The sequence below is a fragment of the Lagopus leucura genome, unplaced genomic scaffold (genome assembly GCF_019238085.1).
Source record: "Lagopus leucura isolate 7727_CA_CO unplaced genomic scaffold, USGS_WTPT01 Super-Scaffold_100037, whole genome shotgun sequence".
Lineage (NCBI taxonomy): Eukaryota > Metazoa > Chordata > Aves > Galliformes > Phasianidae > Lagopus > Lagopus leucura.
Window position 1 is genome coordinate 4,167,526 of NW_024962286.1, and position 17,542 is coordinate 4,185,067.

Genomic DNA, 17,542 nt, shown 5'->3' on the forward strand with positions numbered 1-17,542 from the left:
GTCTGATCTTGTTTAAAAAAAGAGATACTATGGGTGAAAAAGAGGTGAAACTTTCTGCATAACTGTTCCCACTACAGCAAACCCAGTCAGAATGGAGTCATTCATGCAATCTGTCAAACTATCACTGCTCTTATAATTATCTCTAGGCTGGCAATTCTGCACAAATAACTCATAATAAAATTCAATTAATCATGCAGAGCTTTACTTAAGTCAGTACAGTCAAAACATCTTAATATCTCTCTTCTCTCCACAGTATGCTCCCCTTGCTGTCAGCAAGTACCAAAGCTGTGGCTCACAAGGGCAGCACCTTCAGCAGAGTGCCAGCACTGAACTTCCTACAGACCTTTCTCACTCCTTAGTTCTGCTGTTAGCTGTGTATTTATTAAATATTCATCCAGGGAAAAAAAGATCAGTAAAGTGGAAAACAAACCTCAAAGGACAGATGTCTGACAATGGTTTCATTAGGCAACACTGAGCTTATAGAGAAAAGAAGGACCCACTATCATTTACATTAATGTAATGCCATCGGTGTTTGCACATGTTCCAGTCGTGTGCCATTACAAAGCCAATTCCTGATCTATATAACATTAGTCCAGAGAAATCAAACATATACAGCTCCTAATTAGGATGCTCAATCTGCTGCTGGGAGCTCACAGTGCCCCAGTTAGCAGTGGACATAGAGTGGGGAGCTTTGGCAGCAGCTTGGAACTCAGACAAATCCCTTCTGCCATCACTCCTAACAGCCATCAGGTAAAGGGAAAAAGGAACAATAGGAGCCACAACTTTCTAACAGCTAAAAAAGATAAAAGTTCTGGTTTTGCTTAATTTGAAGCAACACATTTTATTGCAATGTGAGCAACAGACCCAAGGTTGTCAAAGCTAATCGTGTCCGCAATCACTGGGAGCAGCCCACGGTCGCTTTGCCAGGCTTGGCTAAATAATTATGCCACGAATTGCTTCTTGTATCCAGTATATTCCAGGCCACAGTCACTCTATCAGTAATTACAATTTCTACTCGCTCATTTCCCATTAATTCCTCTTCTCTTTCATTGGAGGACAAAAAGCAAGACCTCATCCTTAAAAGGAGAGGGGCTACGCCTTTGTGGATTTCTCCCCTTTGTCATTTTACCACCCTGTGCCAATGTATCCCCATGCATCACGATTTAGCCTCACCACTCCCAAGAGATCTCTGGCCTGTTCCCCAGTGCCAGCACAACACAATGATCCCTGCTCCCAAACACACTGAGCTGCACTTTGGTCTCAATTCCCTAAACTGCCCTCACCCAGCTGAAAAGCTTTCCTACTGCTCAATGGTTACCAGAGCAAACAACAGCACAATGCAACTCCTTTCCCCACCAGCTGAAAAACCTGGCGTGTTTACTCCAGCTTCATTACAGGCTCACACCTATCACATCAGTGTCACCACGGTAATTACAGCGGTCTGAAAAAGCTAGCAGCAAATAGGAGCCAATTAAGTGCCTAGCCCAGGGAACAGGTCCTTCCCAGCTTTTAGGTTGAGATGCAGAGCCTTAAGGAGCCAAGGCTTCACATGCACAGCCCAAACAAAGAGCACACGGCCAGACGAACCGCTGCGTGCAGGAATGGCAGCAGAACACAGCAGCAGTGATTCTCCTCAAGGGAGCTCACACTGCACCAGCAGGGGAGGGCAACACCAGGAGGATGAGAGTAATGTTCACCCCTTTGTTCTTTCCCCCTAAGAAAGGAGCACTTGTGTACACCTGGGGGACTTGTAGGCCAAGGCCACGAGCAGCTGGGGATGCTCCCAACAACAACACACTGCTGAGTGGCCACTCTGCCCCTCCTTTCCTCCTGCCAGGGGAAAGGCCCAGCTCTGTCAGCACTGCTTGGTTTCGGTAGCACAAACTGCAGTCAGCCTGGCACTAAAAATGCAAAGCTGCCCTGCAGCAAAGGATAATTCACAGTAGCATTATCTTCAATTCGCTGGCTTACTGTTAATTTGGACTGAGCGGGAAGGGGGGGGGGGGGGGGGAAGTGTGTTAGCAAAGACAAAAATAAGCAGATGACAAATTTGCTTATTAACCACACTGAATAAGAGATGTATTAAAAAAAAAAAAAAACAGAAGGAGGGAGGGGGGATGAAAAGCGGGATGTGAAAGAAGCAGGAGCTGGAACAGCATGGCTAATGTCAACCATGAAACGCAACCCCTGCTGGGACAATTTGAAAGACAGAAGAGGCAGGCTTTCCAGCATTAACTGTTTGATTGCTCTCCTTCAGATGCATCTATCTAATACTGCACAGGGAACAGGACTCCCAGCTACATTACAGATCATTCTTACAAGCTCAAGGCCTGAAAAAGCACTGAGAATAACAAATGTATTCACCTTGCTTTGGAAACCATTGATTCAAAGCTGATGAGGACGCACTGCATGAGACACTGCAAAACAAATCCTACACCCACTGTCAGTCCAACACAAGCAATAGGTCTATTATTTACTTTACCTTTATTCCAAGCATCCAAAGCTCTCTGGAAGGCACACTGTACCACTGCAGGTTTACTTTCTAGTCCCACTGAAGCCAATGAGAGTTTTTGCATAGGCTGAACGAAGGAACTTGTCAAGCACGTCTATAAGCATAGCACTTGCTTGATAATCTGTGATGACCACATACCCCCAGCTTTCCCCATGACATCAGGAATCCTGCCTCTCCCTCAGATGAGCAGCTCTTCATCTCCAGTTAAAGCAACACAGCTGGCCCACAGCCTCCTCCATATTCATGTTTTCTCTGCTTTCTGCAGCACCTGCATCCTGCCATCACCTGCTGCTGCTGTGCAGCTCCTTCTCCTGCTAAGAGCAAAATGTAATTAGTGTCAGACACTTCTTTGCATCTCCCTTTCCTAATAAGGACAAATGTTGTCACACATCCTTTCTGCCTCCTCAGCCCTGTACTCAGCAGCCTCCAGGCTCATTTTGTTTTGTTCCATTTGTCTTTTTTTCAGTTTTTGTCAGTTTGGGTCTATAACCAAAATAGGTCACGAGAAATAAACGTTTTGACAGCAGCCCCAAAAGTCTTTGCATTGGCAAATGATTATTTTTTTTCCCTGCAATTTTAAGAATTCCACCACAACAGCAAATTCAACAGTGGGCATCACCCAGATGGAGGTGGAAGGATCAGGAGCTGGTCACTGCAAAGAGCTTCTGTTGAAACAACTGTAACAGAACAGCAATGGGTGGGGATGGGAGGGAGAGCCTCTGCCATCCAGCTAAACAAAAGGAAAGAAATCTGATCAGATACCATGAGTTGTACTGGTATGCTTCCATGCCTGCAAACTCAGTGCTTGGGTCAGTTGGCAGCAAGACTCAGCTTATTTAAAAGATCTTACAAATGGGAACTGAAACCCAAAAGAGAAAGCCTTGTATTTACAAGATGCCTGGGCATGTAATTGTAATGTGCTTACAGTCTCCTCCAAAGGTACAACACGTGCATGTATTAAATGAGGCATGAGTTTAACTGGTTGCAATATCAGGGGTTGGATCATTTACTCAAGGTCAAATTCAAAGGAGATGGAAGAGAGAAAAACAGCAGTCAAACCTCAAATCCCAAACTAGTGCCTTTGTCCGTGCAGTCATTCTCTTCACATTGGAAAGGGAAGGAGAAAGAAAGGGGATGAGGAGGCTTGAGCATAGAAAGACTAGAAGAAAGTTCACTCCACAGAGCTTGTGAGACTTTCAGCTGCAGCCCCCAGGCTGGTGAGAGACCTTAGAGAGACAACGGGCTCTTAACCTGAGTGCTTAGGGTGCAGGCAGAGCATGGAGGAAGGAACACAAGCAAAAGAGCTATCTTGAGTCATGGAAAGGGCTGCATAAGAACAGGTTGGTAAATTGCTGCCCTGGGAAAACTCCACAGCTCCACTGCAAAGACTCAAGGCAGTTTTTGAAGGCAGATTCCCAACTGTCCTAACAGGTTGACTGTTGGTTAATGGTGATAAACAGGAAAAATAAAAGCATGACCTGCTTCCTGGTATGCACACAGTTTAGCCAAAGATGGATTCCTTCCTAGACTAGGATACTTGCAGTACATCTGTTCTGATACGAGACCATTCCAAGTTTTGCCTTCTTCTCTTTAATCGTGTAGAGAGTATAAAGAAATGGAATCAACTCCTCTGGCTAGAAATGCTTATGGAAGCAAGCACTTAAAGATGCCCTGGGCTCAGCAAATGGAGGTCCTGCAGCCCCAGCCTGGCACACCCAGAGATTTCCCACTCCACTGCCCACTGCTAACAGCACACCGTGGTCTGCAGCAATGCTCATCACGTGCCATCTGCACTTGCAGGAACTTCCATGGAAGCCCAATGAAGCGGCACACAGTACTCACAACCAAGACATTTCCCAGTGCACCACCAACCGCAAAGGGAAATGTGATGAACATCTGCATTTTGCTGGTGAACGAGGGCTTCTGGAATACCAATTTCCATATGCTGTGGTGCAGTTGGCTTGCTCTGCTTACAGAGCAGATGGCAGCTCCCTGACACACAGCCCTGGCATTTGCACTGGAGTGCAAGGCCCAAAGACAGCAGCATCCGTGGGTCGCACAACCCACACCCAGAGGGCTGGGACACCGACTGACAGCAGCAGAAGAGCAGAGGCATGTCTGCTTTGTCTCTCTTTCTAATCATCTGTATCACTATTACTGAAATTAACAGGTAATATTCAGTTGACACAGAGTCAAAATATTTTTCCTATCGCTTTACGCTTTTAACTACAGCTACAAGGTTTCGTTGGAAGAAAGAAATAACAGCTCCATCCCTTTATGATCTCCTCCTGCAGTTGGCAGGAGGGGAAGCAGCAGTGAGAGGGCCTTTAGTGCTTTCAAAGCAAACCAAAGCTATCACTTCTGTTTTGCAGCAAGCCACAAGGCAAGCCATCACTGATGATCAGTGCCCCTCTGCAGACATTCTGATAATTAATGGAGTATTTCAAGCATCTAGTTATGATCACACAGTAATGCTTCATTGTTTTGTGGGTAAGGACTGCCACAGGACGCTTGTTAGGACGGAAGATGATTGTCTATTTTGCTATCATGGGGAATGCTGTAATCTCAGTGAGGTATCTAACAGCAACCTGTGCTTTTGTTATGAGTAACATTCCCCCAGGTCCAAACAATACACCATCAGCAACAAAGCACACCCAGCAAGGACCACAGAACCAGCAACTGTGAAGAGGCAAAGCAAATTGTGAGAGGAAAGAGAAAGAAGTGTCACCTTTCCCCCCACCCCACCATTGAAAGAGGCTGGGTTAGACCAGCTATGCTAACTGCCCTACAGCATAAAATGAGCTGCAGACAAATGTTGTTTTCCTGGGTGGCCACGAGGCACATTGCAGTGAATGACCCCACAGCCACACTCTCCCCAGGCAGCTCACAGCAGCCTATGTGCAGAATCCTCAGAAGCCCCTCCTCACAGAAAGCTGAGGTGTGAGCCCCACGAGTGACTCAGCACAGTTTGCAATCACATCACAAACTTGAGCTCTTTCAGATCGATGGGTTTTCATCCCTGGCACATGTCTGGAATGAATGAATCTCTTCCCCCCATGAAATCCATCGATGTGCACAGACACTCTCAGCCAAGCAGCTGCTGGGGCTCATGCTCGCGAGTGCTGAAATGGCAGACATCACAAACTGAAAGTTCTTGAGACAGTGAGAAAAGCAAAGATATTTTAGTTCAAAAGAGACAGAAATACAGTCAAAAGCACCTGTGGAAAGCACTTCTTATCACTCTGCAATACTTTAGGTATCTACATGCTGGAATACCTTTGCAAAAGATTTCTATAACACATCATCTAACCAAGGCTAGAGAATGAACCAAAACCCATCATTATTTCCTAAAGTAACCCTCGTGTCAGTGGCTTACACTCAGCATGGAGATAACCCACAACACAACCATGGGGCAAATATTTAGGTCATTCCTTCCTGAAGCACTGTAAATTCCTCTGTGTTTGCTCAGCAACTTGTCTCAGTCAATTAAACTCCAGAGCAGAAAATGGGAGGACTGGGTTCCAGCAGCCTGCACTGAGAGCTGGGACCCCAAAGCAGCATCAGCAAAATCACCAGTCACATCCTTCCCCAACATACTCATTAAACCACCAGTTGGTGCTTAATTAATTTAGAAAATGCCATTCTAGTGGCAGCCCGATCCAAATGCCCCTTGCTAAAAGGCAAGCAGTAACTAGGTAGAAAAAGCACAGCTACACATCAAAGGTTTTCTACATGATGTACACTTAAAATCTTCTCTCAGCTTTGGCACTGAAGGGAGTTGAAGGCCACAGGAAAATCCAGAGCTGCATGCCCATATCATCTCTCCCTGCTCTCTACCTCAACAGCGATATTCCTGATACCCATTTGGCCTTTTGCAGTTGAGAAAGGAGGATATTTTCACCACACTACGTCCAAAGACACGCACACAGAGGACAAAGCAACAAAATATCCTGCAAAATAAAGATGGTTACAGATAGAAGCAGCATGGACAGCTAACAAATGGCTTATGTGCTTTCACACAGCACTGTACTTCCACTAGAAAAGCCAGTTTCCATCCAGAAACTGATGAAAATTTCAGTGCAAATGGTTCAGTTCTACCAGAAGGTTATTCTCATGTTTGGGTAAGCAAGAAAACATTAATACCTAAAAGGGTCTCCTCAGGAGACAGCTGGATGCAGCTCTTGACTCGCTCAGGACAACAGACCTGACCTCTTCATATTTTGCTCTGGGAGAGGTTCACCCATCTGCCAATTTTTGGAGGGTGTGTAAGGAGAGGAATGTTTGTTCTTGTAAGATCTGCAAGTAAAAAGGGGGTCAGGAAGCAGCTGGAGCTGCCATGAACTCGGAGAAATCATGTTACTACCAACAGATGCTGCCTCCTTCGTGCTTTTTCAGTTCTGCTTTCTCACCAGGTCTGCTGCACTCAGGGAAGTGTGGTCTGTTAGCATGGTGTTCTTGTATGCATCTTTTATGCATCACCACCACTGCATGGGGAGCTGCTATCTGCACCCTGGGCAACACACAGTTGTTGGAGTTGTTGGAGTTGTTTGGAGACCACAGATGGACACGGAGCTTCATTCCATTGGGAAAGGACATTCTTGCAACTTCCAAATATTTTATCATCAACAACATGCTTTTCAATGGGTATTTGATTCAATTACCGTTCAGTTTCCAATTGTCACACCAGATCTGTGAGCCCAGCTAACAATGCAGGCCAATCTAAAGGCAGCATTGCCAGCATTCACCGCTCAATCTCTGAACAAAAGAAATGTGATGCAAAATAACCTGTCTTGGAACAGTCGAATAAGCAAACAAGACTGTGCTTCTGCACATTAATTGGTGATTGGGAATGGTTCTTCTAACATCACTGAAAGGAGAATTACACCTACCCTGAATGGTTGTGAAAAAACAACACGTTCTGCTGCGACAGGAAAAACAGACAAGTTGAATCATCTGCCCAGAGCCAGAACCCCAGCCAAGTGAATGAAAGCAAACACTGATTAAACAAACACTAAAAGTGATATTAGACATTTTTGAGAATATTGGGCTCCCCCTTTCCATTTTCTCCACCCACCTACTCAGTTCATCTTGTCTGAAAACAGTTGGTTCTTTGGGCCTGGGGTTGCATACACATACTGCAACTCTGCACAATTCAACGCAAATATCTGTGCTTCAACTAGATCCAAGTGTGTTTTTCTCATTAGCTACACATAGAGATTTCAAAACGCTGGCAATGGCAAGCTACAGCACTCTGACATTTACTCCAGGCTGCCAGAGCAGAGGATTCATTTACAGATCAACACCAGCTTAATTACTCACCCCGGTGGTATTCTGTAATATCACAATCAAAGCACAGAAAGCAGACGTTTAGCAAAACACGAGGCTGCTTCCTTTACCTATAATATAACCAAAGAAAAGATAACAGTCCTTGATATGGCAAGTAATTACCTGATAAACAGTACCAGAAGAGACTGCTGCTAGGCACAGTGCAGCAGTTTACAGACATCAGCTTTAGTAAATAACAGAGGAGTCCCTATGTGAAAAGAATGCAAACAAAGGAGTAAATTGAGAGAGGCACAAGCAAGCTTTAAAACAAACACCACAACACAACGACAGGACCAAGCAATACCAATCTGTTTCAATCTGTGCCATGTCCTCCATCACCAGAGGGCATCCACCTCTTCTCCATTACTCAGTACAGTCAAACTACCCCCAAACACAACAGGGCAACAAAGGACTGGCAACAGCACTGCGTGCTCTGTGCACAGCAGGCTGAGTCCTGCCAGGAGAAGGGCCCTGTGGGATGTCCTGGAACCAAGCACAGATTGCACCTATCTGCAGCCATCGGTCACCAAAAGGACACTGCCACCTCGTTGAGCCTTCTCAAGTTCTCTTCAGGTCCCTGCAGCTCAAAGGTGGAGATGCTGAAGGAACATTGACCTTGGGATCCCCGGGGCAGGGCTGAGCTCAGCAGGTGCTCCCCAAACAGCTTCCTCGCTCCTCTTTTCTTCCCTAACAAAACCCTGAAATCTTAGCATTTTAAGATTAAGCATTTTAACCAAAAGCTAGATGCTAAGCTGCAGCAATACATGTATAAGGCTAAACAGGGGATTCAGGGTTTCGTGGCTTTAAGATACTTGGAATTAAACCTGGCTTCACGCAGGACTGGATGTCAGAACCTCTTACACCACTCTGAATTTCCAGGATAACGCTGATCCTTTCCAGCTTCCCATAAACACAGAGAGAAAAGACCCACCTCTGTGCTGCTGAAGTTCAAACCAAAACAAGCTTGCCCTTTTACAAACACAAAAGGAGGTGCCTCCTTCTCAACACAAGCTGCAGTTTCCCCATTCACAAGGCAGGTGAGCAGGCTGTGAACACAACTCCCTGCTGTAATTGCAAACATTCATCCTACAGACTTCCCCCAGAGATGTTAAAAATGGACCAAGCAGCTCTAAAGACTACAAGGTATGGTGAGTTACGTGAGCTCTGCCCCACCTCATCTACCAGGGAAATCTCTGCAGGCTGAAATACTGCATGTAAATGAATTCCTTAATTCAGAATTGGAATCTGTTCCATTGCTTTTTATGGCCGACTCCTCCATGCTGAATGTGGGTCTGCTTCTGGTGCTGGCTGCCCGCTCACGCTCCTGCAGCAGACTACAGCAGTGGTAATCATTAAACAATACTACTTAATAAGTCTCACTTAATTCAACCTGCTTCACAGACATATTTTCATTAGCAAGCTTGTAGATAAGGTGTCAAACTCGCATCCTATAGAGCTGGTTGATGCTTCCAACAGCTGTACAGCCTCTGTGCACATGCTGAAGGCTGAGCTCTGGAAAGAAGACCTGAGCTCTCGCTTTGGGGAGGTGTTCATTAAATGAACAGTAGTAAACTTGTTTTTCTAACTTGTCCTGCTGCTGATCACTAGCCACAGGAAGCAGACCAAACCTGATGTAACCCTTTTGCATGTTTTCATAGCATTAGCTTTAATAAAAGTAACGTACTCCACCCTCAGAGCAGAGCAGTCCTCAGGTTCCAGCAGAAAGAGTGGTTGCTTTAAGTATTTGGATCACATTACAGCTGGGACTTTAAAATAAGCAATGGCTTGTACTGCAGACAGCTATCAGCATCAGTTTGATGAAATACACATAAGCTAACCTAGTGTGGTTAAAAGCTGTGGCCTTTGGGGTCTGTTAGCATGGTGTTCTTGTATGCATCTTTCTTATCTGTATTACAACAGTGCTTTCTGATGCCAGCAAACAGCAAAGCAGCAAACAGCAAACAGCCAGGTGCTGGATAAATACAAGCAGTAAGGAGCAGGATCTCTGTATAAACAAAAAGGTTTGTGAATTTCAGCAGAGAAAATGGGAAAACCCCAAAGAAGCAAAGACTATCCTCATTAAGCCAGCAGCCAACAGAGGCCTCAATTCAGCACTGCTCAGTGTGTCTGAGAGCTCAGCTGAGTCCAACCCTAACTCAGCTGGGGCTGAGTGCAATTATTCTGCAATTTCCCAGGTCTCAGCTCAGTGCTTCAGCTGTGCAACGTCCCGTTTTCTTCCACCACTAACAGCACTCCAACCTTCTGCAGGTACTGGTGAAACCTTCACTGACCACACATCCCTGTGCTGGTTCTTTTTGCTGTCTCAAAGAACAAATTAAATTCCCTGCAATTCTGAACTCAACCTACTTCACCTAACAGCTTGGTTGGGGTTTGTCTTTTTTTTTTTGGAGGAAATCCTGTACTAAAAGGCATGTTCCTACCATTGCAAGCTTCACTTTCAGACCAGCATTGCTCACAGGACAGAATAGCTCACGTGGAAGCTGGCTGAAACCCAGTGAGAAGCTCAGACTCGTGGTGAGCTCACCAGGGATCAGCACCTGCTACCCCACAACACAGAGGTCCCAGGGCTCAGCAACACGCTGTGCATTCGCCCCTTGCTCTGCCCTATCTCCATCACACAGAGCAGCTGCCCGAGCGTGACCTGAAGACAACTTGCACTATTATGCAACTGCTCCCTCCTCCTACAGACCTCCTCCTCCCTCCTAGCCTACAGATCAGCAACCGTGGCCAAAAAGGGGGACGGGGGGAAAAAAAAATCTCACCAAGGATGCCATTTGCTGCTCCATCTGTTCAAACACACTTGCCATCCAAAAGATATTTTCAATAAATATGCCACAGGCATGTGCAAAGTCGTATATGGTTAATTATGTGACTGCATTACTAGTGGAAGCCCCAGTCCTTAACTCCATGTCCCAGTAAACTGCTGGCTTCTCTCCAGTCTGACTGTGCCTCAGATGTCTCCCAGCATCTACAAACAAAGCAGTCTGAGATAAGGAATGGGGGAGAAAACGCAGAGGGTTAACCCTGAAAGGACACAAATCATCACAAAACCTGGCCCTGTTATCTCTACCTCCACAGAGCTCCTCATTCCTAAGCCCTCCTCTTCCCTCAGTAACACTGAGGGTAAAAGAGACCCAGAAAGCAGAGATGCACGTGGGAAATCAAGCACACAGAGGGGCGCTCTGCAAGGCTGTATTGTCAGGGATCCTTACTTGTATCTCAAGGCTGAATGTTCATGGCACAGCACCTCCTACCTGCTCATCCACCTGCCCATCACTCAGGTTGGTAACCTGGCCATGGTCTTCAACTCGGCAGCAATGCTTCTGTCACTGAGCTGCAAAGATCACTTTCCCAACCTGTTAGTTTTAGCACATCAGTCCACCAGCTCCGTGTTTTCTAATGCAAATGGCACCCCTTGCCTTCTTTTTTATCCTGTTCCAAACAAGATAATCTCCTGCCTGCAACCCACCTAAAATACAGCCTGTCACCAGCATGCTCACTATCGCAGCAGAGGTATGCACCTCTTCATGCTGCTCTTCAGTCTTTGGAGGATCCCTTTGAAACACCAGCAAAAATTTCTCATTAAAGAGAGTGCACCTAAAAGGCAAATCCCCACCTGAAAGGCACTTCTGCCCTGAACCAGTGGGGAAAACAGCTGTCCAAGCTCACAGCTGAGCCCCAAAGCCTTCAGGAGTGTGGCTCAGACTCGGCTTCCACACCTTTGCCCAATGTTTCTTTGCTGGCAGGATTTTTACAATGGCTTTCCTGGTTATATTCCACGAGTGCAGACTTCTGTGAATTTGACATGCAGATCAAAGCTGTTTTCTAGGTGACACATCCAGTGTATCTCCTTCAATATCTTGTCTCTAGAAGCTTTCCCAATGATTAAACTATTCCAGATCCCTACAATCAGACACTTCTCAATTGTGATTCCTGTCTCTTGGTCAGATCTCCCTTAAGGGCAAGGTAAAAACTGAGATTTTAATCCCATCCAGGCTGGATTCCTGCTGCTTTCAATCACTAGTTTTCAAGACACTGAGTACCAAGAAAAGCAATTTCTGCACAAGAAACAGCTGCACCTAAAAGTACAGTTAGAAAGGAAGTTCTTTTGCTGATGCCAAAGGAATGCCTTAAAAGCCACTCCTCAAAGTGCTCCCAAAAGAAGCACAATGAAAAGTATATTAGTTCACACAATGGAAAGAATGAAGACTTGAACCTCACCCAGAAGGATGGCAGGACAGACTTCCCTTGGAATTTGATGGATGGAGATTGCAGAGCACAGGAGTGGCTCGCTCTGCTCCAGCAGCCCCTGCCCTGGTGACAGATTCCCCAAACAGAAAGGAGGAAACCAGAAGGTCCAAATTCAGCAGCACGTTGTACCCATGTGTGCAAAGGAGCTGCCCTTCCTGTGCATCTCCTGCACAGCATCCTATGCTGCCTACAGATAAAACCACAGAACGAAGCCTCCAAGGTGGGAACGCTCCAATAACATGCATTACTAATTTTGTGGTTTTGGAAGTGAATGATGGTGTAAAACAGCGCTATTAAGAAAAGCTCTGAAAATACCAAATATTTACAGCAGGCAGATCAGTGTTTCTATTACGGGATCTGTCACACGGATTCATCATGAATCACTTGGATCCTACACAGTTTATGCAGCTGTCAGAGCTGCAGTCATGACAGCCCCGGCGCCACAAACCATAGCCTTCCTCTAAGATGCATCCGTTATCTGTTATTTTTCAATCATCAGAGAATCAACAAAATTGCATTATACATCATTACAAGGACATGCAGCTGTAACCTCAGAATCAATAATTTCAGTGGTAGGAAGTGACCTCCCATCTCCTTCCCTGGAAGAAAGAGAGCACCAAAGGCAGCCGACAGCAGCGCTCCCTGCCCATAAAACACACATCACAAATAGCCCCTTCTCTACATTTCCCTCTTGGTAGATACCACCACATTAATGAATCCAATCCCGTGACGTTCCAGCTTAGCTTCCCACTCATGAGAACAGAAATAGAAACTACAAAGCACTTCCAAGGGTCAAGTCCAAGTGAGAACACAGCTAACCGCTCTGCATCTCAAATATGACATTATGGACAGAGTCCACAGGGAAGCCTGGGCTTGCAGAACACAGACAGGTCCATCCCCTCAAGAGGTGGCACAGAAATCAGAACAGAAAATGAAACAGCATGGGAAGATGTTTTTCTATCAAGGAAACGCTGCCAGGAAAGCCAAAAAGTTACACATTAGATCTTTTTACAGCTTTACCAAGAGGGTAACATTAAGGCTGTAAGGCTAACTGAAGTCAGGAGGAAACCTGCCACTCCTGCAGCTTTCCTCAGCTCACCTTCCAAGGAGGGCAGCTGGAAGCAGCCCAGCGCAGGTACTCACCGCTGCTCTGTTGTCACAGCACAGCCTGACATGGCTCCACGTCCACATCCAGCTCCGTCCCAGTGGTAAGCAACTCTATCTTCCACCGCTGGAAACAATTCAACACATCCACTGTTTCTGAACACAATTATTTGTTGCGTTATTTCAGGATCCAGGAAAGGCCGGGCCTTAATTACAACAACATGTGCAGGGTTGCTGCGTTGGTTCCCAATCACTGGCTTCTCAAGGAGGCTCCACTTCTCCAAGAAAACATTTGCTTTCCTAACACAGGAATGACTTTTTGCTCCATACTGGGATTTACAAAGCACCCTGCCAAGCAGTGCTGCTTGTGCCAAATCACAGTTCTGCACAGCCAGCATGCAGTGACACCAGGGACAGACGAGGAGAGCTCTGAAAACCAAAATGTTACTGCAGCTGAAGAGCCATTTACAGAACACACTTCTCTGGAGGGCATCTGCAAGCAGGTAAGGCAGAAATTAGGTGTACAACGCTCTTACGGTTAGTGGTGACTGCAGCTATAATTACCTATTTGCAACAGTACAAAAGTCAGCTTGTAGATAAGATTAGGAGAAAAGCCCAAATTTACCATTAACGCTTGCTGAGACTGCAGAGACTGATAGTGGATTCCTCCTAATTCTCTAATTTTCACAGGTAATTGAGATTATCCCAGCAACAACAGTTTGGCTGACAAGTGAAACAGAGACTAAAATGTGACTGACAGCTTTCAGAGGTGTGGGTTACCTCCAGCTGTTTCAGATGATGGGCTCCTGCCTCAGCAGCAGCACCTGTGAGAGCCTTCACCTGGACTGTGGTGTACACTGAAGCTGGTTGGAATACTCTTGAAGATTGGATCATGGCAGCCTTGATCATACCTTCATCCTGAGGGCAGAGCAGCCAGTCTTCATGGGAATTAGAGATGAACCCATGATAAGATGGTGCTCTATGGTACTGAAAAGGTGACAAATAGCAGGAAGAAGAAAAAGGGAGAAAGGAAAAGTGCTGCTTGCTCTTAGGATATCCTAAAACCCTGAATACATCCTACAGACACAGAAGGAGAAAGAGCTGTGATGTGGTTGTGCTGTTGTCAGCGCAGTGAAATTGTGCATTAGCTTTTTTATTACAAATCCAATTCTATTTTGGATCATAACTCAGCCATAAAAATTCTACTGGAAGTCAAAAGGCAGTTAGAAATGTCAGTGGGAACGCAAGTCAGGTTCACACACCATCCCGATCCTACAAGCGACCCGGCCCTGATGTGTGCCTCTACCACCACAAAGTCAGTGGCATTGCTCATGTACAACTGATTGCTACAGCTTAGAGAAATTCAGGAATTAATAATATAGGGTGACATATGGGTTCACAGGAAGCCTGTGGTGAACCATGAGGTCCAGCACAAATCTCCCAAGCAAAGTCAGGGGTGTACTCCTCTGTATGCATTCAGCTGCCAGCATCCTATGGGGGTCCTCTGAACCTTTTTAGCCCCGAAGTTACAAACCTCTATTTGCTGCTGAACTGATTCACATTCAGTTTCATGCCTCTTGACTGCATCGCAGTCCGCAGTCATCCTCCACCCCCAATGAAGTGCTGGAGTCACCATGACTGGAGGTGTCCTGTGGCATTGAGGGACACAGTTCAGTGGGGCACAGTGGAGGTAGGGTTGGATTTTAATATCTTAGTAATCGTTTCCAACCTTAATGTTGTATAATCCCTCACAAACAAGCCCCCGTCTTGGTTGGCTACATTTGAGACCATAGTTTAAATGAGAGAAGCAGAATTTAAGGTGCTAAGCCTAACCACCTATTCACAGCCCTTCATCCTCCACCATTTCTAGGGCAAGACAAGGAGAACAGCCTGTCTCCCTTTAAGTTTTGAGACAAATCCACTGCAGGATTTACTGCCCACACGTGCCAGAGATGCCACCAGCACACCCAACAGCATCAGCACCGCTTTCGCTCTCCCTCACACCCAACATCTGCAAGCAGTGGCAACGAACACAAACGCTGCCTGAACAAATCCATCATCCTTCATTGAGGCTGCACCACAAAAACATCGAGCCAGGATTCCTAAACGTCCCCATCATTGGGGGGGGGGGGAGAGAGGAGAGAAATTTACAAACAGGCATTTTCAAAAGCTGTATTTTGAAAACAAACATTTCGTGTAGCTGTTTCCCAAAGCGTGTTTTCACAATCCCGATCGACAACAAGTCAATGCACGAGCAATGCCAGCAATCCCTACAGCGGCGTGCCAACGCTAACGAATTGCCACATCAGAAATACGTGTCAACAAACAACGTCCACATTCCGCGGTGGATGGAGCAGAAAAGGGGTATCTCTGGGTCTCGGGGATAGGGGACATAACAGGGCGATGTGTTTCACCACCCAGCCCCTCCGTTACTCGGCTCTGGCGTTAGTATTCCACAGACCTGCTCTTTTCTGCTGGCGAGGCGTTGATACGTGAAATAAAAATCGCCGTGCCAGCGACAGACGCGAGTACAAAGAGAAGCGATTTGCTACAAAGGGATTAATGGGTTTTGAAAGTTACGAGCTGTCAGAACGGCTTTTTTTATCGCTTTTCTTTTATCGACCGTAGATAAGGCCGGTACGCGGGCAGGGAGGACGGCGAAACTCGGCCACAAACACCGCCCGAACGGCACCGGAGCTCTGACAGCAGCCGGTGGGCTGGGAGAGCCGCGAGGAGAAGCAGCACGAGCCGGCATCGAGCACGGCCCCAAAAGGAGACGCGTTTTGCAGGCCCCGACCTCAGCACAGAGCCTCGCTCGAGCCGAGGCCTCCGAACGGCCGGGCGGGGAGCTGTCAGAGCCGGGGCCGCCATATTAGCGGCCGCCGCTCCCCCCCCTTCCCCGCCAGCCGCCGGCGGGGCCTCCAGCCCAGCGGGTGCCGCAATGCGCGGCTCGGGGCGCTGAGCGGAGCTTCCAACCGCAGCCCCTCATCGCGGGAAGCGCCCGCCCGCCTCCATCCAGCCCAGCAGGTGCTCTCCCATCCGGGCTGTCAGAGGGAAAGGCGGAACGGAGCAACCGGGACCCCCCCCCCCCCCCCCCCCCTACCCCCCCGAAACGGCATCGCCACCTGGGCGGCCGGCTTACCCGAAATCCTGATCCATGGATTTAAAGAAGAATTTGTAGCTGTGCACGGGCCGGTTGCTGAGGACATTTTTAAAATCGGCTAAAGTGACTTTTTCCGGAGGGACGGGCAGCTTCACCAGATAAGGGGTTTCCTCTTCGTCGATGTGATAAATGATTTTAGTCTCCGCCATGGGAGAGGGCAGCGCGGCGGGCGAACAGCGCGCTGCGGGGAGGCGGCCCGGGGCTCCGCTCAGCGCCTCCAGCCCGCGGCCGCCCCGCACAGGAAGGCAGCTCGTAGCGCCCGGCCGCCGCCGCCGCCGCCACGCTCCTGGGCCGGGATTCCGCTCCCTGCACTGCTCTCTAGCTGCCCGACCCGGGAACGGCAGCCCTTCGCCGCCTCCGCCGCCGCCTCCCGCCCCGCGCGCATCCTCCCGCCGCCCCCCGCCGCGCTGGGCAGCGGGGCCGCCGCGGCACCCAGCCCCGGGGCCGGCGGGCAGCGGGGGGGCAGCGGGCGAGCCGCCCTCCTCCTTCTCTCCCCTTCTCCTCTCCTCCTCCTCCTCCTCCTGCTGCCTCTCGGCCCGCACACAGCCTGGCTCTCGCCCGCCGCCCCCCGCCGACACGGCAGCACTGCAGCGGGGCGGCCCGGGGAGGGGCTGCGAGCGGAGCGATGGTTCCCAAAGGGGGAAATAAAACCATTTTTGCTTGCGATCTTTGGGTACTTAGGGGCAGGGAGCACACGTGTCTCTAAGAGCGCTTCCTGATGCTGTCAGTCCCTTCTCCGCCCTCCTTTTCACAGAATCACAGAATGGCCAGGGTTGGAAGGGACCCCAAGGATGATGAATCTCCAGCCCCCTGCCACACGCAGGGCCACCAACCTCCACATTTAACACCAGCCCAGGCTGCCCAGGGCCCCATCCAACCCGGCCTTGAACACCTCCAGGGATGGACGGGGCATCCACAGCCTCTCTGGGCAGCTGTTCCAGCACCTCACCACTCACAGTAAAGAATTTCCCCCTGACATCCAACCTCAATTTTCCCTCTCTCAACTTCAAACCATTTCCCCTCATCCTGCAGTTATTTACCCTTTCAAAGAGTTGATTCTCCTCCTGTTTGTAGGCTCCCTTTAGGAAAGGCTGCAATGAGGTCAGCCCGCAGCCTTCTTATCTCCAGGCCGAACCTTTCTGCCTCTAAGAATTACTGAACACTTT

The 17,542-nt window shown here is 48.0% G+C and overlaps 1 protein-coding gene across 2 annotated transcripts in view; it reads right to left on the minus strand.

Moving 5' to 3' along the window:
* DVL1 (dishevelled segment polarity protein 1) overlaps nucleotides 1–16,584 on the minus strand; it is a 56,654-nt gene extending 40,070 nt beyond the window's left edge. For both annotated transcript variants that reach the window (XM_042883278.1, XM_042883277.1), the window contains exon 1: nucleotides 16,356–16,584. In XM_042883278.1, the coding sequence (XP_042739212.1) occupies nucleotides 16,356–16,525 (170 nt within the window). In that variant the 5' untranslated portion in view covers nucleotides 16,526–16,584. The remainder of the gene's footprint in view (nucleotides 1–16,355) is intronic.
* Nucleotides 16,585–17,542: the final 958 nt, after the last annotated feature.